This window comes from Carettochelys insculpta, chromosome 1 (genome assembly GCF_033958435.1).
Source record: "Carettochelys insculpta isolate YL-2023 chromosome 1, ASM3395843v1, whole genome shotgun sequence".
Classification (NCBI taxonomy): domain Eukaryota; kingdom Metazoa; phylum Chordata; order Testudines; family Carettochelyidae; genus Carettochelys; species Carettochelys insculpta.
This window is the reverse complement of record NC_134137.1, coordinates 215,608,076-215,633,122: the sequence shown is the minus strand read 5'-3', so window position 1 is coordinate 215,633,122 and position 25,047 is coordinate 215,608,076. Positions and strand designations below refer to the sequence as shown.

General features: G+C 41.0%; 1 protein-coding gene across 3 annotated transcripts in view; it reads left to right on the top strand.

Annotated features, from left to right (window-relative positions):
• The window catches only part of ALCAM (activated leukocyte cell adhesion molecule), a 203,548-nt gene that overhangs the window by 126,860 nt on the left and 51,641 nt on the right, over positions 1 to 25,047 (top strand). For all 3 annotated transcript variants that reach the window (XM_074999046.1, XM_074999039.1, XM_074999028.1), the window contains exons 2-6: positions 11,754 to 11,854; positions 14,932 to 15,151; positions 20,026 to 20,090; positions 20,618 to 20,705; positions 21,239 to 21,421. In XM_074999046.1, the coding sequence (XP_074855147.1) occupies positions 11,754 to 11,854; positions 14,932 to 15,151; positions 20,026 to 20,090; positions 20,618 to 20,705; positions 21,239 to 21,421 (657 nt within the window). The remainder of the gene's footprint in view (positions 1 to 11,753; positions 11,855 to 14,931; positions 15,152 to 20,025; positions 20,091 to 20,617; positions 20,706 to 21,238; positions 21,422 to 25,047) is intronic.

Here is a 25,047-nt window from a genome sequence, read left to right as displayed (position 1 = left end):
ACTTTCAGAAGCCACAGGGAGCTACAGCATGTGGGGCATAGGGCAAGCCCCAGACTCCATTCCCCAGTAGGAGTTTGAGGGCTGGATTAAAATGACTGATGGGCTGGGTGCGGCCCACATGCCCAGGTGTAAGTTCCCTGAACTAGACCTTCCATGACAGATGTTTGTCTAACCTGCTCTTAGAAGTCTCCAGTGATGAAGATTCTAACACCCCACTAGTCTATTTGTTCCAGTACTGAACCCTGGCAGGGAGTTTTTACTAATGTCGAAACTAAACTTCTTGCTGCAATTTACACCCACTGCTGCTTGTCCTGTCCTCAGTGGTTAAGGAGAATAATTTTTCTGCCTCCAACTTTTAACTAGTTTTTATGTATTTACAAACTGTATCACATCCCTTTAGTTTTCCCCAGATTAAACAATTGCAGTTCTTTCAACCTCACCTCATAGGACATCTTTCTTGCTGTTCTCTGGTCTTTCTCTAGTTTGTGTACATCTTTCTTGAAATCTGGTGTCCAGAACTGGACACAGTACTCCAGCTGAAGCCTAATCAGTGCAGAGTAGAGTGAAAGAAATACTTCTCATGTCTTGGTTACAACTCTCCTACTAATACATCACAGAATGACGTATGCTTCTTTTTGGAGGAGTGGTGCACTCTTTGCTCATATTTAGCTTGTCCAGTAAGACCCATATATCCCTTTCTGCAGTAACTCATTCCTGGACAATCATTTCCTGGTTTGCAGGAGTGCAATTGATTGTTTCTTCCAGAATGGATATCTTCATATTTGTCCTTATTGGATTTCATTCTGTTTACTTCAGACCATTTCTCCAGTTTGTCCAGATCATCTTGAATTTTAATCTTCCTATCCAAACATTTGCATCCCTCCCAGCTTGTTGTTGGCAAACTCTGTAAGTGTGCTTTCTGTAATGTTACCAAATCTTTGATGAAGATATTGAAGAGAACCAGACTCAGAATTGCTCCCTGTAGGACCCCACTCAATATTCCCTTCCAGCTTGACTGTGAACAAGGGATAACTATTCTCTGATAATGATTTTCCTATCAGTTAAGCCACCTATCTTGTAGTAGATTCATCTAGGTTGTATTTTCCTTGATTACGACAAGGTCATGTGAGACAATATCAGAAGCCTTCCTAAAGTCAAGATATAACACATCTACTACTTTCCCCCCTCCTCCTTATTCACAAGTCTCATTACCCTGTCAAAGAAAGCTATTAAGTTGGTTTGACATTCTTTTTGACAAATCTGTACTGTTACTGATTATTCTGTTACTTGCTAAGTAGTTGCAAATTGCGTAATCATTTGCCTCCTTACCTTTCCAAGTACTGAAGCTAAGATGACTGGACAGTAATTCCCTGGGATTTCCCTTAATATAGATTGGCACTGTATTTGCTCTTTTTTCAGCCCTTTGGAATCTCTCCCATCTTCCAGGGCTTTTCCAGTCTAATTAATAATATCACAGCTATTTCCTCAATCAGCTCCATGAATCTTCCAGTATGTATTTCATCCTATTCTGCTAACTTACAGACAGTTAACCTGTCTAAGTAACTTTTAATTTAGCCTCTGATCCTGCCCCATTTTCACTGGCATATACTATAGTACGCACCCAATGGCTACTAAATTTTTTGATGAAAAGTGAAACAAAAAAGTCATTTAGCATTTTTGCCATTTTCACATTTTCTGTTGTTTTTTCCCCCTTCATCTCCTACCTGTCAGTGGTCTTCCTCTTGCTTCTATTTGTGGAATGTTTTCTTGTTACCTTTTACATCTCTAACTAGCTTTGTGCCTTTAACTTTCTAATTTTGTCCTTATGAGCTTGTCCCAAGATGTATCTGCAGTCTCCTTAGGGCCCAGCAAGGGAAAGAGGATAAAATGTATATATTCCTGTTTCACAGCCGAGACTGAATTTTTTTAAGAACATCTGTATACCAAGCACCTTCCAACACATAAACACAAATTGATCTGGACTGCCAAAGAGGCATGAAATGTACAGTCAAAACTTGTGTAGAGATTGGGATTTTTGGCTCAAGTGGACGTTTTTGGAACTAGATCCTGGGGGCGGGGGTGAAATCAGAGGGGGAAATCACAGGAGGAATGTATGGTGGGGGTGAAATATCTATTTGTTCTGTACACTTAGATATGGAGAAGATGGTTAATCTATTTCTGCTGAGTAGCAGAGACAAAGTATAGCATGCAAAAAACAAACAAACAAAAACCAAACTACTACCCTGCTGCTCTTTGTTAATGAGACTTAATTATTTGTCATAGAAAATTAGCAGCACTGAATTTCCCGGGGAACAAAACATGTCCAACCAGAAATTATGTATGAAAACAACACAGCATTCTTTGTATAAACAAGTACAAAACCAACTCCAAGGGAGCAGACTTTCAGCAACAGCCTCCCTTTTTGCACTGCCTGTTACTTGTGCTCTTTTATTTCAGGCTCAAAAAATTGGGTGGTTTTTATTTTATTATTTCTTTTTTCATTTTTTGTTCCTTTGGTGCCACAGTATTTAAAAATATAATGTGTGTGTGAGCATATCTGAACAATAGCACAGTTTTGCTAAACTTTGTATCGTTAAGTCAGGCTGTCACTGCCAAAAGCTTCCATTACTTCAGTAGATAACATTTAAAGCTGTATGGTAAATCAGTGAGCCTGCAGTGCTGATGACAGTGTTTTCCTGAGCACTGTACAGTTGTTTTAGCCAAAATAACTGTATTCATGATCTCCAGCGCAGCTTACATTTTAAAGTGCGTGCAAATGATATAGTTCTGTTCAAACTTCCTCAGAAAAGTTGTTTCTTTTAAATGCTTTAAAAAGGGATTTTGATGCAAAATACATGCAGCGCTTCAAACTGAGGTAGGAGGGGCTGAAAGAACATGCCCATCTTCCACACACTTGCTGTAATTTCCGTTGTCATTCCCTTTCGTGTATATCAAATATTTAAGGTAAATCAAATATATCTGTTTTTAAAGCCTGACAATCTGTCTGCACCTGCAGCATGACCCATGGTGACGTTACTATGTGAAATCATAATTGCTGAAGTCTAGATTTTGCTAGAACCATTTGAGTGCCAACACCCACACAAGGGAGCAGGGGAATTAATAACCTTCCATCCCTTAACACTTGGTGTGGGCTAACCAAATACACTCATTCCTCCCTATATGAGCACAATTGATTCCCAAATTTCTGCTTGTAGGCGAAAACTCATAAGAGCGACTCTGAATTCCCATTAAAATACACGTAAAGTCTCCAGTTTGTTCCAGGGGCTTGTAACTTGACATAAACCTGTTGAGTTTTGGTACTTTTCTGATGTATTTGAATAGTTTGGCACCAGAAATGAATGTAGTGTATGTATGTAGAGCAGGGATTCCCAACCTATGGGTCAGGACCCAAACATTGGTTCCATTAGATTTGTTAAAGGTCACCAGCTGGGCAGTTCCCAGCTGCATGTGGCTGTTAAAGAAGCCATTTGCAGTTTCTTAATACTGCTGCCTCAGGCAGATGTCCATCAATAGTGGTAGCTGCTGAAGATGACAGCTGTCTCTGTCATGAGGGATAGCAATTACCTTATGCGTAGGTGCTGAAACCTTAACACTGCAGTTAATTGCTGGGAGCAGGAGGGCTGGGGGAGCCACCCAGCCTAGCAGCCCCAGTGAAGAGGCTGTGTGGGGAGGGGAAGTGTCTAAGGCTGGGGTTCTTGAGGGTTGCGGGGGCGGGGGTCTAAGACAGGGAAGTTTGGGGTTGCAGGGAGAGTCTAATGCTGGGGGCAATTTGGGGCTGCTGGGAGGGGTGAGGCTGGGGGCAGTTTGTGGCTGCTGGGGTCGGGGGGGTGTCTAAGGCTGGAGGAAGTTTGGGGCTGCTGGGTGCGTTTAAGGCTGGAGGCAGTTTGGGACCATGGGGGGCAGTTAAAACCTGGCCGAGGGTGAGGTCTACGGGGTGAGCGGCGTCTAATACAGTAGACCCTCGAGTTACCCAAGGGTTGTTCCTACAGCCCCTGCATAACTCGAATTTTCCTGCAAGGGGAGTGGATCCAGGAACCACCAGGGCTGGTCAGTTTCCTGGCTCCTTGAGTGGCAGGAGCTCAGAACCAGGGTCAGGCTGGTTCCAGTCTCCCCATAGCTTGCAGGGCTAGGAAGCTGATCAGCTCACGGCTGGTCAGTTTCACTTTTCCGCCATTGCAGGGCAGGGAACAGGCTAAGAGCCTTCTCCCTCTCTTCCCCCAGCTGAAGTGCTGTCAGACAGCTGCATGTCTGAAGGAAGGAAGGGAGAAGGCGCAGTTGCATGTCTCCCCACCCCCCAGTCAGGGACCCCACAGCTGGAACTGAGCCAGCCGAAAGGCTGTGGGTCTCTCCCTGCCCACCCCCCCGCCCGGCAAGGGACACCGCTCATATAAGCGGGGGAAGTTCACTCAGATACTGAATAAAGGTAGGTATATATGTTTCTCATATTAGTGAGTATTCATAAGTAAAGTACTCGTTAAATGAGGGATGGGTGTATATGAATGGATGCCTCATGGACACTTGCTTCTTACTCGAGCAGGTAGGTAGTGAGATACAGGCAATAGGTATTCTGCTATTTCCACACACCAGCCAACACAGCTGAGCAAATGCAGAAATATAACTTGTTAAATTGGCTGTCAATTGCCGCCTTTATTTATGAAGTGAGGAGAAGGGAGGAAAATGTGTTTCTGAGACAACCCCTCTGACCATGCCTCCTGAGACTACTCCTTTTTCTCCTTAGCCAGGCTTGTGTAGAATGGCACAAACTAGCTTGACTATATTGTCCCGACAAAAGCATGAGATGACTTCTCTGCCATATCACAGAGGGGGATGGGAAAAGCTGAACAAGAAGACACCTAGGTTTTGCTTTGATCTCTTTGTAATGATTGAGACAAATTTAGATTTGGTAAGTACTTTGAGCTAGATTTGGATCTTGATTATACAGCTATAACTCCCAGAGTTCAGTGGAGATACTCCCAACTTGTACCAACAGATGAGATCAGAATATTGGAGTTGTAATACTTCAAAATATTAGACTAACAGATATTTTGGAGCATAAGCTTTTGTGGGCAAAGACCCACTTCATCAGATGCATGAGTGGGAGGGTGGTTTCAGAGGGGTATTTAAAGAGTGGGGTCCCAGTAAAAGGGAGGGCCAGAGCTGACGAGGTCTATTCAGCAAGGTGGAAATGGCCCAGTATCAACAGTACTTATCAAAGGAGGAACAAACAAGTCAGATCAGATGGGGAATGTGAGCCGCGTCTAATGGGGAGATATTAACACCCAGACAGAGAAGCTGTCTTTGTAAGCCGCAGGTCACTCCCAGTCTCTCTTTAATCCATGGTTAATGGAGTCAAATTTGCAAATAAATTGCAGCTCAGAGATTTGGATTAAACAGAGACTGGGAGTGGCACTAAGTGTGCATTAGAAGAACAAACGAATCTCTTTGATCTGTTGTTAAAATATCTCATGTCTAATCATTTAAAATGTTTGTTTACTTGAACTTGAGCTATAGGTTGAACCTCTCTCATCTGGCACCCTTGGGACCTGACCAGTGCCAAATGAGAGAATTTGCCTGACCATGGGAGGTCAATATTGCTTAGCAGCATTAGCAACACTTTCACTGCTTACTGGGCTCTTAGAAGACATTTAGGGGTAAGTTAGAGATAAATAAAAGCACAGAACACTGACCGCCAGGACTGGTGGTTGTAAACACACTTTACGGGACCACAGGAAAGTTGGCCACATCCATGATAAGTGGTCGTCCAGCTAACTGAAATCATGCCAGAATATGGGTAGTGTTAGATGAGAGGTTCTGGATTAGAGAATGTCAGCCTGTAAATTTATGTACCAAATAGCTTACCTGTTATTTACGCAAAAGTCGATTATTCAAGAGTAAAAGAAGTGGAAGGGGGGTTCTTGCTGTTTTAAAATAAAGTGATTAGGATTGTAAAATGTAAAATTAAATATTAAAACTCCCTCCTCCAACACACATACAATTCTCTGCCCCCCCTTCCTTTTTTTTACTTATGACTGTTATTTCCAACACTATTACTGAATGCATGAAATATTGGTTGTCATGTTTGTACAGTTAGTAGACCTGGATTATTTGTTGTCACCTTTAAATTTACATTTCTTTAGCACCATCTAGTGGACAAAATGCTGTCTTTCTTAATTTAGAATACAGCACTCGAACTTTATATCGGAGGAGTAGCCGTGTTAGTCTGTATCCACAACGATAACAAGTCCTGTGGCACCCTGTAGACTAACGGACGTTTTGGAGCATAAGCTTTTGTGGGCCAAGACCTGCTTCATCAGATGCAATGTAGTGGAGATTCCTGAGGCAGGTCTAAATATACAGGCTCATGAAAAGAAGGGAGTCCCCATCAGGAGGAAGGCCAGAGTTGACAAGGTGTGGGTGTGTGACCTACTTCCGTCAGCTGAAGTGAAGGTGTCAACACCAAGAAAGGAGGAACTGTTTTTGAAGTTGGCCAGCCACTCCCAGTCTCTGTTCAATCCTCTACTGATGCTGTCAAATTTGCAAATGAATTGTAGTTCTGCAGTTTCTCTTTGAGTCTGTTTTTGAGGTTTTTTGTTGCAGGATGGCTACTTTAAGTCTGCTACTGAGTGTCCAGGGAGATTAAAGTGTACTCCTACGGGACTGTGTATGTTACCATTCCTGATTTCTGTCCATTAGTGTCCCTGCAACAAGCCTTGGTGCCAGCTCTGTTCAAATATCTACGCCAGTGACACCATCACAGGACCTAACCACATCAACCACAGCATCAGGAGCTCATTCACCTGCACGTTTACTAATGTAATATATGCCATCATGTGCCAGCAATGCCCCTCTGCCATATACGTTGGCCAAACTGGACAGTATCTGTGTAAAAGAATAAATGGACACAAATCAGATATCAGGAATAGTAACTATAAAAGCTGTTTCTCCTCTCTTGGTGTTCACACCTCCACATAAGCTGCTGGAAATGAGCCACATCCTCTCTGACTGAATTGACATCATCAGCTCTGTCTTCCTCCTGTTTGGGATCCCCTCCTTTTCATGAGCCTGTATAATTAGATCTGCCTCTGGAATCTCCACTACGGGCATCTGATGAAGTGGGTCTTTGCCCACAAAAGCTTATGCTCCAAAATACCTGTTTAGTTTTTAGGGTGCCTCAGGACTTCTCATTATTTTCACTTAAACTTAATCAGACTGTGTAGCTGCAGATTGCAACACATTCTAAGAAGACTTTTTATTTTAAAATGACAATATATTTATATAGACTATAATAGAAACAGATGATTAGCAACAGCTTGGGTAAAAAAGGAATATTGTTCAGCTAGAACTCTTAGAATGAAAACAAATGTACCAGCCTATTATGTTTGTCACCCCCACCCACCCCCTGCCCCCGGACATACTCTCAGTCCCAGTTTTGATTCTCTTCTATCTGTTGTGTTGTCTTGTTCCTACTGTACACATTTTGGAGAAGGGATTTTCACTTACGATGTGTTTGTGTAGCACTGTGATGAGTTGCAGACTATTTTATGTTCAGCTTTTAAATACTGTTGGCTAATCACGGGGCACTTTTGTCAGACTGTGAACTCCATTTTGAATGTTTTACTTTGCCTTCTCCATTGTTCCTTTACCTTCATGCTGGACAAATTCTAAGGGGAAACAGCTCTGGTGCTAATATTAAGTGGCATTAAAGTAAATGCTCTCTCATTTAAATGGAACCACCCTAGACAATAAGCTCAATCTTACACAAAAGAACCTGCCATCCCAGGTCAGCTGGTAACTCAGCAACTGGTCACCAAATAGGGGATTATGGTCACCTGATGAGGCTGTTATCACCTAATAAGAAGGCTAGAAGTTATAAAAGAGAGGATCCCTCCACAGTCATTTTACACAGAGAAGTTAAGAAGTGAGCAAAGTTTCCATGTCCTCAATGAAACTGCAAGTGAACAGTGGGGAGATGATGGGATATTAGACTGCACAGAGTCTTCTGGCCAATGTGGCGAGGAAACCAAAGCAGGGAAAATGCACATCATTGTGTGTGTGTGTGTGTGTGTGTGTGTGTGTGTGTGTTTTATTTAGACTTGTGTGTGAAGTAAAGAGAATATTGTATCTAAAACCCTGTGCATAGTGTGTGTGTGTGTGTGTGTCTAGAAGGCACATGCCTTCTGTTGGGCTCCTAGAAAATGTCCAAAGGCTGCTGAGGCATTTTGGGAAAGATGACATTAGTGACAGGGCTGAGGCAATTGGATCAGGGAAGTCCCTGCTTGGCAAGACATAAGGCACGACCTTGGAGTGTGCATCTAACCACCAAAAGCCAGGAAGAGTGTCTGAGGAGTCAGCCTTTTGATCCCACAGAGATATTTGGTGAGTGTCCTGCAGGGGAGCTCAGCCACATTTGTGACAAGGATCTGTCATACCAGGGGTCCAGCTTGACTGTGGCTTTTAGGAGTTGCTACACTATGAATGTTCAGGACAAGCAACAGTAGTAGTTCTGTCTGAAGTGCTTCCTCAGGCAAAGTCCTCATTAGAAACTCAGTGTCTGGGTGCATGTAAACTGGGTATGAACTTCAGTATTTGACCCTTTAAAATACATATTTTATTTAACCACTCACCTCTCTGAGGTGAGGGCACATCCCATCACAGACAGAATGTGTGCATGGGAGGTGGAGTGTCAGACAACTCTGTATAACGTTCCAGGCACCTGGAGATTACTCCTCTGGCTCAGGGATCTGTACTTTGGGAGGGGGTAAGTCAAGGGATGGCATGGCAAAACGTGATGGATCCACTGACAAAATAACGTAGCCAGCAGGCGTACTGACTTCTTGTACAGCCCGGGATATGCTGTCCTCTCCCTTTCGATCAGCAAGTCAGATTCCTGGTTTAGCAGCAAGTTAAAAGTTGGATCGTGCAGCTTCAGCGAAGCCATGCCGGCTTGCTATTGGAGAGGGGAAGCTAGAGATCTTCCCGGCCTGCATGCAGGCACGGGACTACTTTCCTGTGGCTGTGATCCCTGACAAAAGCCTCAAATCCACAGCTGTGGTGAACAGAACCTCCATGGGCAATTTAATTTGTATTAACCCCTCGGAAGTCCAGCAAGAGCAACTGCTTTCAGGCTTCTGCCTTCCCTGATGTCACCAGAATATTTCCCAACCACAGCTCTCCCCATACTGTGACGAGTACACCTAGGCAGTCGTGCTTTGGTGTTCTCCTCGGAGACGTTCAAAAGTAAAATTTCCAACATTCAAGTTATATGCTGCTCTTTCAAACTGAGCACCTTTATTCTTGTTGTTTTTCCTGTAATATTGTAACTTGACAAAATCCTACGTTCCCTGGCACCTACAAGGCTTCTGGCCAGTGAAGGGTCTATCAAACTCCACACATGGGTTTTCCTGAGGCTAGAAGTTCACAACTTGTTCTGCTCAGAATAAGATCAGTCATGAGTAAGTGTGTCCCTTTTTATATCATTTGGGGATTTAAAGTCTGTCCTGTAACAGGCAATGAGCAGACAAAATGTCACCCCTTTAGGGCAAAGTTTCAAAAGATTTAGTTCTTGCATAAGTGGAGTGTTTGAGCTTGCACTGCCTTCCTCCTAGAGATTTCCTGGGAAAACCATTTAACATTAAACGTGGTGTGGTATCCAGATCCATCTCAGGGTATTATAAACAAAGGTGGAAGAGGTGATTTTGTCATCTCTCTAGGTTATTAGAACAATCTATAAACTACTAACAACAATACCTCCCTCCATCTGCTTGCTCCCCACTTCCCCTCATGTTCAATGGCGCCTTGACCTATGTGTGAATTACTTAAGCTAAACATTCTGTTCCATCTTGTGCCCAGACCTGCAAAAAGGCTCTGTGTAAGACTGAAAGCATTTCTCTCTCATCAACAGAAGGTGGTCCAATAAAAATTATTACTCGCTTTGTCTCCTTAACTTTAGAATTTCAGTCTTGTCTTGGCCCATTTTTTTTCAAATAGTTCTTTAAAGCTCACAGTCTTTTGCTTAGAAAACAACAGGAAGTCCTGTGGCAACTTATAGACTAACAGATATTTTGGAGCATAAGGTTTTGTGGCCAAAGACCCGCTTCATCAGATGCATGAGTGGGGGTCGGGGAGGTTTCAGAGGGGTGTATAAAGGAGTCTCAGTCAAGAGGAAGGCCAGAGTTGACAAGGTCTGTTTAGTCACAGAGGATGTGGCATTATCAGCAGTTCATGTGGAGATGTGAACATCAGGAGAGGAGAAACCAAGTCACTTCAGTCAGGGAGCTTATGTCCCATTAGCAGTAGCTAATGTGGAGGTGTGAGCATCAAGAGCAGAGAAACTGCTTTTGTGATGGGCCAACCACTCCCAGTCTCTGTTGCTTAGATGAGTTACATACAGTCCCACAAGAAGACAAACATTTGCATCTACAGTGCAGTGACCTTGCGAGATGCTACAAGGTGCATGTTGCAAATTTGTGTCTGCACAGCTGCATTGCTGTAGTGCATCTGCCAGCTTAATAACTGCTCCTCCCCAAGAGGTAGTAGCTATATGGCAGAAGCTCTCCTGAAAACATAGCCCTGTCTACAGGGGGGATTAAAGGTCAGTATAACCCTGTCAGTCAGGAATGTGACTTAAAAATACCAAACTGTGTAGTGTAGACCTGAAGTTTAAACTAAATTGTAAGGTTTACATTAATTCTGTATGTTTCTTGAAATTTACTGTGTCTCAGTGTGCAAACCTCTTCCTCCTTCAGGAGTGAGGAGCAATCTCAGAAGAATTTTGGGAAAAAACTTAATGACGTTCTTTCCGTATAGACTTCTGTACCGTCAGTTCCTGCCCCGCCCCCCACCCCTCCCCATTGTCAGAGGTAATGTAGGCCTGTGTGGTTTGTTTTTATTTATAAAAGTAGCAGCAAAACAAAATTGTATTAGCAACAACAGTGCTGCTGTTGACATTTCAAGTTGATACACTTCAGTTTTATTTCTTGTGCTCTGTGCATGTCTGTTTTGCACTTTAAACAATAAAGCTACACTGGTCAATTTCACTTGACAGTTACTGTGTATCTGCATTCTCGTGCTGGTATTACTTCATACGTAAACCATCTATTAGAGAGGAAAGGTGGGTGAGGTAATACTTTTATTGAACCAACTTCTGTTGGTCAGAGAAACTTTTGAATCACAGAGTTTCTTCTTCAGGCCTGGGAAAATGTGTCACAACAACAACAAGGTGAAACAGATTGTTTAACTTAAGTAGAGAAGTAGTAATATCCTGGGACTGACACAGCTACAACTGTGTGGCATAATCCAAAGTTATTACGTTTATTTTGATTCTAGGCTGGCCTTATTGTGTGGCAACATACAGCTTGCAAACAGAACTGGCTGAGTTTTCAGATGGGGAAAATAAACGTGTTTGTTCAGTTTTAAGGCCACAATGTTTGATACAATGTAGCAGCTTGCATCCATAGCCTTTTTATATGGCCATCTAGCTGAAAGAATGAAATTCTGTTTTCAGACTCCATGTGGTTTCCGCTAACTGCAGGAGCAACCATGAGCGCTGAAAGACTATAAATACTTACATAAATGTATTTAATATACTGAATCCTGTTTTTTGTTTTTTTTTTAAAAATTGCTTTTCTTAAAAATAGCCCAGCACAGTAAGACTCACTGTTCTAACCATAAACCAAATAGTAGCTAGCAACTTAGAAATCTAATAAAACACCATTCCTTTATCTCTCTCATAGGCCTTGGACTGTACACAGTAAATGCAGTATATGGAGATACCATTGTCATGCCTTGTCGTCAGGAAATACCTGCTGATCTGATGTTTGGAAAATGGAAATATGTGAGTATGGCTTAACTTGAACTTATTGCTAGTACAAGTAGGCTTTTTTTAATGAAAATACAAGTGCAAATTCAAATTTACATAATTCCCCTATTCTGCTGCCAAGTACAGTTGAAGGTAGGTAGAATTAGTCTGAAATGTTCAAGAGAAATAATTATTAGAATTAGGGCATTCTGTCAGGCCACATTCAAAACATGCCAGTTTGCCTAACTCTTATTGATTTGAAAAAGCCATCCTTATGCATTCGAATCTTCTTAGAGCAGGATGTGTTTTGTCCTCGTGAAAAAGATCCCAAGCTGACGACTACTCTGAGTGGTTTCCTGCTTCGGTGTTAGGTGTGTGGATTTTTTTTTCCCCTTCATGCTGCAGAGGGCAAAGTGAACCTTACAGGAGGTGCAGGTCCTATTTCCCTGTGTGGCTAATGGCATGCAAAGAATGTGCCCAAGGCACAGTTGAAGAATACTTCATTGACTCACTCATTGATTTATATTGGAAACACTGCAGAATACATAGTGAACTTCACTGTTGTTAGTAAACATCATTTTGTAGTTTATGGCACACATCACAGTAATGTTAAAAAAGAAACAGTATAAGAGTATATGACAGCACTGAAATCATATGCAATGATTAATGAATATAGGTGGGCAAGCCAGTTAGGAAAAACATTATCCCTTTTCAGCTCCCCTTAACTGAGATCTAAATTAATATTTTCCTGTATTTCTGAAAAGCCTATTTAAGCATCTCCCCTGATTATGATTGCCATTCCCAAAGCTGTCCTCTTTGGGGAGTGCTGTCCCCCAAAGCACTCCCCAAAACCAAAAGGTTATTTACATTGGCAGGTATTTTGAGAAGTGTAAATCTCATTTATTTTCCAGATCTGAAGAAGTGGGCCTGTCACACGAAAGCTCATCACCTAACAAATGATTTTGTTAGTCTTTAAAGTGCTACAGGACTGCTTTTTCATTTAGCCAGGGCAGATTTGGTTCCCAAACCTCCTGCTTTGGCAGGGAATTTTTACTTCCAAGTTTTGCCTGCTTCTCATTAATCTAATCCTCTCTCCTTTTGGTGATGGCCAAATAGTCCATCCTTGTGTAACAAATCTGCCACTTTAAAAGGACTTGGCGTGCACAGCAGTCCTGCAAAATTGCATCTTCCATGCAAGAGCCTATGGGTTCATGAAGCTAACAAGTCTTGCAGAAGGAAGGGGAAGATCTCAAGAACTCCAGAATATTCAATGCCACATCTTCGTTTTGGAGTGCAAATTGCAGTGTCTTGTGGAGCATGTTTGCTTACACGGGAGGGTTGAAAAAATACTTCAGTTAAGCCTACGAAGGATGGGCAGAAATTTATTGAAAAATTCTTACTGCCTTGTCTTTTTTTCCCTAGAAAAACAGTTGCTGCACTTAATGAGCTTGCAAAACCTCTTGAGTGAAAGAAATCACACTCTTACCTCCAACATCCACACTCATTTTACCAGGGATAGTATTTAATAATCAACAGTGGTGAATAAATTTAATTGTTGATTGCTTTAGTTCTGTCCTCATGTTTTCCAACCACGGCAAAAGGTCCGGCATGACTTATTGTGTATAATAATTTGTACAGCTGTAACCATCTAATATTTTTAACATGCTAAGTTCAGCCAAAATAGAGTCAATGTAACCCCTTCTCCCTGGCCTCCTAGCATGCCAATGGACTTTGTTTTTTTAATCTTCTGTAAGACGGGTTCCTTTCAGTAGAAGCAAGCACAGCCATGTCAACATCTAGGCATGTCCTAAACTACTTATTTTATAGACTGAGAAGATATTTCAGTTTCTGCTCTAATATTCTGGGGGTAGCCCTTCCAGGTTCCTGGAATGGATCTTAAAACAGAGAAGAATCTGTCGCCAGAGATCCTACCATAAATTTTACAATGACTTTGGTGCATACTGAGGCAGAGCATTTGTGATGTGTGAATATTCATGCGTTGCAGACAGGAATTACAAAGCTCACAAGCACTGTGCTACCAATTCTTGGTGGTTTGATTTAAGGAGGTCGTTTTGTTTTGTGGTTTTTTTTGGAACATTACAGGAAGAGTAGTCTCCTTTTGCTTTTTTTGTAGAGAGGAAATGAGAGGATCAAATCTTGTCTTCAATTCTTCCCCTTAAGAATATTAATTTTCTGTATGGCCTCCCCATATACAGTTGTCCTTCTTTTTGATAGTACCTGCAAAGTGATTAAAATAAAGGGGGATGTCTAGAAACTACATTGCAGGTTATCCTGATACACATAATATTTTATTGTAGGTATATTCCCATACTTAGATACCCCTGGGTGCTTTAACAAAGAGCAACAAAAAAACTAATTTAGAATAAAATGAGCAATTTTACCTGATTAAATCCCAGGCTGGGCATTAAAATTTGAACATCCCTGACAATACAAAATACATAAAAATGGCAGACTAAAAAAGAAACTGGAGTCTAACCTCAGATATGTACTATACCAGTGATTCAAGTATTGCCCTGCTAAACCCAGGGTTGTGAGTTCAGTCCTTGAGGGGACCATTTAGGGATTTGAGGCAAATAGATTTTTTTTTAAAAAAAGCGGGGGGGGGGGGATGCTTGTTCCTGCCTAGAGAGTAGGGGACTGGACTCAATGACCTCCTGACGCCCCTTCCAGTTTTAAGAGATGTGTGCGTCTGTGTCTGTGCGTATCCCTGGTATGTGGAAATGCAGCTACTTGCAGGCCACCATCTTGTGTCAGAAAAGGCCTTACCTCATTCCATGTCAGGAATTGTACCTTATCCGTTGCAGTGCAGGCAGTCTATGTAGCACAACAGATTGTCCTTCAGATGACTGATCTGATGATAACTCTTCTGTATCATTGGTTCAAATTAAAGACGATCCTATCCTCTCTCACCCACTTCCCAAAAAAATACCAACAAAACTCCTAATCCCATGAATTATGTCTGTTGGCGTCATTTTAAGCTACATCTCAGCTGGATGATAGACATCCATTGTAGATCTTGGAGCACTTCTAAATAAATCTGTGTCAATGGGAAAATCAGGCATTTATATCTGTATTTTTTTATTTTATTTTAGGAAACAGCAAATGACTCCCCAGTGTTTATTGCCTTCAGATCTTCAACAAAAAAAAATGTACAATATGACGATGTACCAGAGTACAAAGACAGATTGAGTCTCTCAGAAAATTACACTTTATCCATCAGAAATGCAAGGATCAGTGATGAAAAAAGATTTGTATGCATGCTAGTAACAGTGGACAACGTGTTTGAAGAGCCTACCATTGTCAAAGTGTTCAGTAAGTAACAGCTAGCATAGCTATTAATATCTTCAGTCAGACAAGTGCTGGAAAAAGAAATACGAATTCAAAAAAAAAGGAGAAAAATTAAGCTGGATGAGTGACTAACATTGGCAGTTTTCTGCAATAAAAAAGTCTAATCTGTCTGTAGCATTTGTGTAACAGAATTCTCTGTAGTTTGTCTGGACATAAATGCTAAGTGTCATCTCTGAACAAGAGGAATTTCAGGGCTTGATAATGAATCAGGTATGTGCACAAGCACCATCATTTTGCCCTTAAAATGAAAAATGTAAACGTAAACCAACTGGGGAAATATTCACTCACCAATTCATTGAACTTTTCTGGGGCTGAGGGAAGTGTTAAGTGATACGTTGGAAATGTTTGGCATGTGAGTTTGAAGAAATCTGTTTAACTTTCGTCAATAACCTGGTATATACAGATTATGAAATTTAAAGCCCTAAATATGGGATGCTAACCAAAATTCCTTCCTTCCAATCTTGAAATATCAGCTAACAAAGTTGTATTTAGTATCATGGCCTAAGGCTTGACACCATAAACCGTACTACTGAACACATCTGGCTGAGATTTTCGAAAATAACTTGTGATGCTGGGTTGCTAAAGGTTTTCAAAGTCCAGGATTTGCACAGACAAATTGCTTGGTAGTTTTTGAAATTCAGGGCCCTTCAGGAGTTCTAACATGAAACACCTAAGAATTGAGACAGTCAGCATTACTAGACACTACTGAAGTCTTATCTGTGGCATTTCCTACTGTGAATAGACTCTCAGGCTGTGTCTACACTACCCCTCCCTTTCAGAAGGGGCATGTAAATACAGCCAATTAAAAATGCATGTGAAGCGTGGATTGCATATTCCCTCTGGACCTTGCTTCCAAAAGGGGCTGCTTTTGCAACACAAACAGCCATGTAGACAGGGTTCCTTTCAAAGGAAACCCCACTTTAGAAAGCACCTTTCTTCCCAAAAAATTAGGAAGAAGGGTGCTTTTGAAAGAGCTGTTTCCTTTTGAAGAAATTCCATCTACATGGCTGTTTGTGTTGCAAAAGCAGCCCCTTTTGGAGGTGAGATCCCTCAGGAGTATGCAAATGGGGTGTGAGATATTTCAATCCATGCCTCATTTGCATTTTCGATTGGCTGTATTTACATGCACCTTCCGAAAAGCAACAGTAGCGTTGATGCAGCCTACAGGAACAGTGGGTTTCTCTGCCATACAGTATCAACACGGTTTACATTTTGCTTCAAAGAAAATATGTAATCAGCCAAATTTAATAATGGTAGAGCTCAGGTGGGGAGAAGATGCGAGGGATTCTTTAATGCTCTTGTCCTGGTATTTTAGCACAACGCTGTCAGTGTCCCAGTCAGTCTGAAGGAAGATTGGAAGGGAACAATAATTCACTTCCATTGTTTCAATTTGATGTTTGACTGCAAGAACAATTAAATTAAGGACAGCAGGGATAAGTGTGCAGAATGCCTGAAAGAAAGCGATAATTCTTTATCATGGTTACTTATCATGAAAGACTAAATATGCAAATGAATCTGTAGTGTAGAGTTGTTACTAAATGTTTCAGTACCAAGTGGCTGAATTGCTGTATACAGTTCTGTTTCTAAGGACTACACAATGTTAGTTCAGACATGTTGCACATCCCACACCTTTTATGACATTCATTAATTAAGCTTACATTTAGCAAGGAAAATAGGTTTAGAATATGTTTTTAAAAAAAGAAAAAACAGGAGCTGGTCCTCAGCCGACTCCTCCCCTTCCCCCCACCCCCAGCCAATCTCAAGACTGGGCTGCTGAGGTGCCTGTACTGGCAAAAAAAAAAAAAAAAAAAAACAGTGCGTATATTTAATTTCCTGATTTTTGGAGCAATAGGTTTTGGTTTTATTTGGTTACAGCTTTAAAGTTCCATTAACACATTTCAGCATGTAATTTCCCCAAGTTGTTTAGACAAAGGAAAAACTTGTATTTTTCTAGCAAGTTACATAGGTTCAGCCAGTTAAGCTGCTAAGTTCCTTGAACCACAGATAAAATTAATTGCAGTTGTATGACTCTTGCTTAACCAAAATTCTTGGTTATCTGAATCCCAGATACGTCCCTTGAAGTTTGACACTTCTCTGGCACTTGTCCTGAGTTAATCAGCTGGTGCAGCTGACAGAGCGTATTGCTCATTCTACAGATATACCTACTAGTAGCCCTCATCTGGTTGTTCAGGTAACAACCTCTGCTGGCTTTCCTGGTGGATCCTTTCAGCATCTTCATCTGGATGTAGATAGCCAGAATTTGCAAAGCATACCAGCTCCACATACATTAGCTTCTATCTGCTTGCACAGCTATTTGGACACTACAGCTAACAAGCCAAGCTAATGTGCTTACAGAGCTATAAAGGTGCTATTCTAAGCCCCTGCAGCCAGAGATAAGCAGTTTGCTGAAGATACAAGCCCCGCCAACCTCTGCTCCGATGCTATTAAACTCTTGAGCTTAAAATTTCCTTCTGCTTCAGGAGATGAGCTTGTAAATGTCTGGCAGCCAATAAATGTATGCACAGTAAATTGATCGGCTTGCACAGGTGCAAGCCTGTGGGTATTCTTCCTCCTCCTCCTCCTCCGCAGCAGCCTGTCTGCGCTCAGTGTTTAATTTGCAATGAAAGAGGGGCTGGAGCTGAAGCACTTTCTTTGTTTTGTATCTGACACATCAGACCTAGAGGTGCCGGGACTATGAGCTGCCAAGCTGGAGGTGTCAGGTGTGAACCCGGGCACAAATTAAACACTGTTTACTCTGCAGCTAGACATCTGCAACTGGTCTATGCCAGCAGGCTCAGGCTGTCACATTGCACAGGAGTTGTTCCACCCCAAGCTCTGGACCCTTCTGCCTCACAAGATCTTAGAGCCTGGGCTTCAGCTCCAGCCCACACATCTTCACTACAGTTAAGCAGCCCCTTAATCCAAACCCAAGTCAGCTGGCATGGGCCAGTGGCAGGTTTCTAACTCAGGTGTATCCCAAGAGGCAGGGAAAGTTCCAAGCAGTTGCTCTGTGCCTGCTCCACTGCATCTGCTCAGCTGTACCTCCTTTCGCTGCCTCCCATATCCTTTCACGTGGGCGCACAGAGCACTTGCTCTGACGCACTGCTCCCCTTGCAGGTAGTTAAAACCCCCAGGTTTTACGCCAAAGGGAGCAGGACAGTTGGTCCCTTGTCTCTTACTTAGCTCCGAAGGGGCAGAACGCAATAAAAGGTGGTGGGTCTAGCCTTCCTTAAAGAGCAACCAAGCGCAGTTAGGGGAAAGAGAACTTAGCAAGGAAAAAGAAAAGACAGAGCAAACTGAATCGGCTCAGTTTCCTGGATAGCTGGCGAAACTACATCAGTGCACTTTTGTTTATGGGATCTGTCTACATGAGATGAAGGCAGCTTAGGAGACCCAATTGTGCTTCAAGTGATGGGCATGAAAACCATTTGTCTCTCCAGGTGTGTTTGGCAAATGGGTTTATTATCTATTTGTTTAAAATAACAACCAATGTCTGTGCTTCTAAAATAGGGTCTGTTTTATTTTCTGTTTGAGAACAACATGAGGCTTTTTGAGTTTTTGGTGCCTGGTTTGGTATTTTCTTTGCTATGGGCAAGTTGTTTGAGAGTGCCAAATTTCCTTTATTCCTTGTATTTAGTTTCCTTTTTCATCTTCTGTTTTGACAAATCTAAAATGCAGGAAATATCTCAGTTTATGAAGAAAGACTTAGAATAGAACCTTATGCAAACTTAGCTGCTGCTATGGTAGGTATGACAAGTGTGACTAACCAGATGAATTTTTGATTAGTTTTTTTTTAATTTTGTATTTTTAATTATACAAAGAATTTGGAACAGGATAGCAGAATACTTCAGAAGTCTCCAGATTATTAACATTGTTTGATAGGCTTGATCCGAAAAAAGCTTCTGAAAGGGGAAAAGTTGGAGAAAATTTGTTTGTTTGTATATGTGTATAAAAATGTCTGCTTAATTTAGCAGCACAGGTGGAGTGCAGAGACTTTCTTTGTATAAATATACAGACTGTTTCCTTCAAACTTATAGGATAGCAGTCTCTTGAAGACTTAAAAAAAAATTGCATTCCATAGGGCACAATGAATTTTATATCATGCAAATTATATAGTTACTAGAAAATTGTTGGTTTTTTTTTTTATAATAGACCTATCACTAGGATGATGATTATTGCTACTTAATAGAAAGTTTGCTTTTTAAAGAGATGCTGTCAACTCAATCTAGTCATTTTTGGACAATTAAAGTAGTTTCAGGTACTCTATTTTCTTCTGATAAACTAATCCCACGTGTTACCTAACTGTAACAGCTCTATGGGGAAAAATGAGAAGGGTAATTTGAGTTTTTGTTTGAAATATTAAAGCTAAACTAATGTTGGGGATAAATACCTTTTGTGTCACTGTTTTCTATACAACTGTTTCCTTCCGCTGGAAATGTATAGTCTTCATCAGCAGGGTCTCTTTTAATCTAGATTGTAGTGTTTACGGCCAGAATATAGTGTGCCAATATGCGTAGCATATGTTTACACTAGTTTTATGTCACCATGTAAAATGATGCATGTAAACTAAAATCAGTAACATGATTATCTCGCCTATTACATCTGAAACTATTTTTTCCCTCCAAACTCCATATGCCAATATTGACATAGCAGCAGTTTTTGTAACAGCCAAAGAGGGTGTAAAAGCTCACTTTTCAAATGGAAAAGCATGAGGAGTCTGCAGCTCAAAAAATAATTGTAACGTAGTCGCCAAACCCTTGTTGTAGAAAGTTAGGCCTTTATATAACAAACTGAAATTACTGCTCACCTATCTCTTATACATACTTTTTTGTTTGCAGAACGACCATCTCAACCAGAAATTATACACCCAGCAAACTTCCTAGAAACAGAAAAGCTTAAAATGGTAAGAGCATTTTTAGTTAAACTCATGTAATTGGAGGTGAGCTGGGAATTAGCAAAATGGAATATACCCTCTGTGTGTGTGTGGACATACATGCGTGCTCTGAGCTAGGAATACTGTGTATGTTTGGGAAGCACTCAAAATATAGAACTACTGAAAACAGTTTTCAGCTGAATCAGGAAAACTACATTCTAGAAAGTTACAACTAGTCCTCCACGTATCCAGAAGAATGGGTCCAGCTTTATTCTGGCCCCAACACCAAGAAATACCTAACTTTTTTTTTTTTAAGTGTTTGTCTTCTCCTGAGACTTTAATCATGTAATCAAAAGTAACCACAAAAGCATACGTGAATAATTCTGGTATGGCTATGGTCTGAAGAAGTGGGTCTGTCCCATGAAGGCTCTCCTAATAAATTACCTTTTTAGTCTTTAAAGTGCTACTTTATTGCTTTTTTGTGTTGATATGCGAATGAGTGATTCTATCAGAATGTCAAAGGACAAAATATTTCATAATTCTTACCTGTTCTGCAGCTCGGAGAATGCATTGCAAGAGAGAGTTATCCAGAAGGCAACATTACATGGTACAAAAATGGAAATATTTTGCAGCCTATGGAAGGAGGTATGTTTCAGTAATGAACATAGTACCAGAGCCTACCACAATTTGTACATGTCAGTAATCCTATTTAAATCTATAAGATTATTCCATGGAGTAATGCTTCTCGTGGTGGAATGTTTGCAGGATTGAGGTATGAGTGTGTTTTAATATTGTACTTTTAACACCAAATGGTAAATGTATCATTGAGTTGAGAGGCTTCTTTGTGAAATAATTAGAAAATGAATGAGAAAGTGTTTGGGATTGGGGCAGGGAGGGAGTGGGTCTCTTAAATGCTTGTAGGATTTTAGATGAGCATCTGAACATGAGTCCTTGTGTGGGTGTTTTTTTCTTTTGTCAGCCAAACTGCCAGGACCAGAAGGTGCAGTCTGTTGAGTTTTGTTTTCTTGCGGTGCTTCCTTTTAAAATTCATATCTTGTGCTTGGATACTGAGTAAAAGGTGCATGAAAATCATTAATGTACAAAATAAGAAAAAAGCCAAGATGAGAAAAGGTGGAATGTACACTAAGAATTACACTGAAGCAATATTTTCTTTTCAGTTGTGGTCATGAGTTTACAAAAGATTGTGGACCAGTCAAGTGGACTTTTCACCACATCATCATCACTCCAGTACAAACCAACAAAGAAAGATGCAAAGGCACAGTTTTCCTGTAGGGTAACGTATTATGGACCAGCTGGCCAGGAAACAATACCATCTCAACCAGTGGTCTTTGATATTCACTGTAAGTTGTTAATAACTAACTAGCAGATCACAAATATGATCTTTGTGAACAATATTAAAGTCCATCAGCAAAATTGCAGGGATGTGGACTTCCTTTGATTTTTAAAAAAACCCAAAACCCTTACTAAAACTATGAGAAATCAGAAAAATGATGTTCATTTTTAATAGGTTTATTTCTGTCTCATGTTGATCTGAGCTGAAAAGATTTAAGTCAAGCATACATTTTATCCATTTCAGATTTTATTAATTTTTTCCACTGACATTAGAATTCTGAATATTAAGATTGTTCTTTCAGGAGGAAAAATGTAGCAGTTAACAGAATCTTGGGAGGAAATTGGAATTTCAAGAGTCCTAGAAACAAACTACTACTAAATAAACTGAATTGGAAGTGTTCATAGTACAGTAGATGTCCAGTTACCCAGCATTCAGATAACTGGCACATTTAGTTACTGGCATGCCCAGCTGGGGACAGCTGCTGCGGGGCCAGTGTCCTGCTCTTGCGGGGGCCAGCAGCTGCCCACTGCCTAGCCAGGGGTGGGAGTAGAGCAGGGCTGGCTTCTGGCCCCAGCTCTACCAACTGGAAAATTATGTTATCTGACATCCCTGGTTCCCCAGAGATGCTTCATAAGAAAGTTCCGACTGTAGTAGTTTGGAGTTCAACGCATCGTGTAAGAACTTAAAGATTATTTTCATACCTCTCTGACCAGTGAAGTAGGCAGTTGTTATAAAGCAGCACATGTCAGAATTGGTATGCTAAGGTACCCAAATGTTTAAGAGTACTTCTTGACATGTTTGTGTTCATGTATCTAAATAAGCAGGGCAAATATCCCTCTGCTGCAAATGTAATTACTTTGCTAATACACAGTGTCCAATCAGCTCTGTAGTTAACTCTGCAGTGAGTTTTACACGTCAAATGTGTTTTAAATGTTTTTTTATAAAGGATAAGATATATAGCTAATAATATCCAACTTGTTTAATTATGAAATATACCTGAATACAAAATAACCCTCCTTGAGCAGGGGAAAAAAAAAAGGCAACAGACCAGAAAGTAGTGAGTAAGATGCTGGCAACTGTAGAGAATATGGCAGGACACATGTCAAGGAAGTGCAGAGAGAAACTGTCAGTAGACCTGGCTTAAGTAATAGGTCAAGTCCTAAAGAAAACTCTCTCCTGGTTTAGGAATGCTGCTTCTGTCCAGGTGTCTGTCTGTTTCACGTGGCAAAGTTTGTGCAAAGTACAGGTTGAGTCCAGCACTGTCAGGACCTATCTGGTGCTGAATGAGTGAATTTGCTGAACCACAGGATGTCAAGGTTGTCTAGCAGCATTATCAACACTTCATTGCTTACTGGGCTCTTAGAAGACATTTAGGGATAAATTACAGCTAAGTAACACAGAACACACTGAGCCCCAAGACTGGTGGCTCAAACCAAACTTTATGGAACCACAGGAAACTTGGCCACACCCCTGATAAGTGGTCATTCAGCAAACTAGATGCATGTTGGATCACGGATGTTGCTTGACAAGAGTGTACTGAACTAGAGAGGTTCACTCCTATACTGCACATGTGTTTATTTTCGTGAGTTACAGTGACTGCAGCTGAGAGAAAGTGGCCACTGAAGCCAGTAAAAGTGCATGTTGTGTCACTAAATTGACTGCAAAACTCCATAAGAATAGTATAATACTAAAGCTCTTTGTTGCTATGAGGAAAAAAGAACAAAAATATTCTTTTCTTCCAATCTACCTTATGAAGGTCTTACAGAAAAGAAGAGATGAAATGCAAAACACATTTAAGTTCAATTGCTGGACCTACACAAATAAGAATTCCTATTTGAGACTGACTAAAATATTCTTGTGCAGGTGGCATTTCTGGAACACATTAAAATTGTTTTTAAATATGAAAAAAACATACATAGCGATTTTAACTCAGTACCAACTTTAGGTCCCCAAATCTCAAGGTGTTCAAAGCTTGCAGTTTTTGCTGAAGTGTATGGTGCACCTCCAGGATAAAATCATTGGAAATGGGTATCATCATCATCATCATCATCATCATCATCAATAACCATGGACTCAGCATCTCTTTCTTTCCGTCTTTCCCTGTCCAGTGCGGAGTGGCTTAGTTTCTGTAGACTACCTCTGCCCCAAACTATTATATCATCTACCCTTCTCTGTGCAGTCTGCCTCTCATATTCGAACTGTCCGTTATGCTGAATAACAAGGTCTTGATTTGTTCGTTCATTCTACAGATATGCCTGAATAGCTGTAATTTGCATTGTATAGCCTTCTGCAGTAGGTTCTCTTTGACTGTATCTTCCTATATAATTCTTCATTGGTGACTTTTGCAGCCATCCTGTTCTGAGGGTCTTTCCATAACAACTTGTCTTGAATGCTAATATGCTTCTCTTCGAATCTTTTGTTGTCACTCATCTCTCACATTTGTACAACATGCTGCTGAATACATGTTTTCAAGACTCTCAGCTTTGTTCCTCAGCTAATTGCTTTGCTTTTCCAGATCTTATCCATCGCCTTCAAACTCGCTCTTGCTGTCGCTCTTCTAGTCGCTGTTTCCTTCTTACAGTGTAGATCATACATTATGTTGCTCCCTAGAGACGTGAACTTCTCTACGTTCTCTAGTTCAATCCCATCTACACTGATCTTCCTTCCCATTTCCTTATCTCCAACTACCATTGGTTTTGTTTTATCATAATCAGTCCGTATCACTTCCCATCCTCATTTAGCACCTGCATGGTTTTTGCTAGCTTCTCTCTCCCTCAATGATAACAATATCGTCTGCAAATCTCAAGTTGTTAGTTCTCATGCTGTGCACAGATATCCTTTCTACCTCTTCTTTCATCTTGTCCATCACTCTCTCAAGATGCATGATGGAGTTACTTGGCAATATCAGATCTGCTTGTCATGTACCTCTACTCATTCTAAACCAATTTCACAACTCTCCGTACGTTCTTACCACTCACTGCCTCCACATTGTCATTGATATCCTTGAACAACCGTATCAGTCTCCTATCCACTTCATACAACTCCAACACCACCCAAGTCACTTTCTGATCAAAACTGTCAAATGCCTTCTGAAAATCGACAAAGCAGGTGTAGATGTTCTTTCATCAAGCTTTCTCCACTATCAATCTTAGTGCCAATATCTGCTGTGTGGTACTGCTATATTTCCTGAACCCTGCTTGCTGATCCACTAGATGTTCTTCTATCTGTGATCTTAGTCTCTCCATCAGTATCATCAGCACCTTGCCTAAATGACTCATTAGGGCAATCATTCTGTAGTTCTTGCACTCCAGTGCACTTCCTTTCTTGTGTACTGTCACTGGCATGGATCTTGTCCATTTCTTAGGTGCATTCCCTTCTTTCCATGCTATATTACGTAGTCGCTGTATTTCCTGAATCATACTTTCTCCGCTGTATTTTAATCATCTCTCCTGTGATCTTATCATTTCCAGGGCTTTTGCTGTTCTTTAGTTGTTTCACTGGTCTTTCTGCTTCCTCCTTCGACATATTGGTCTCGCTCTGATGGTCAGCAGATACATCTCTTTCAGTTCTTCAGTCAGTGTCTCTGAGACACTTGGGTCCAACTGTGTTTTGTATAAGTCAGTGCAATATCTC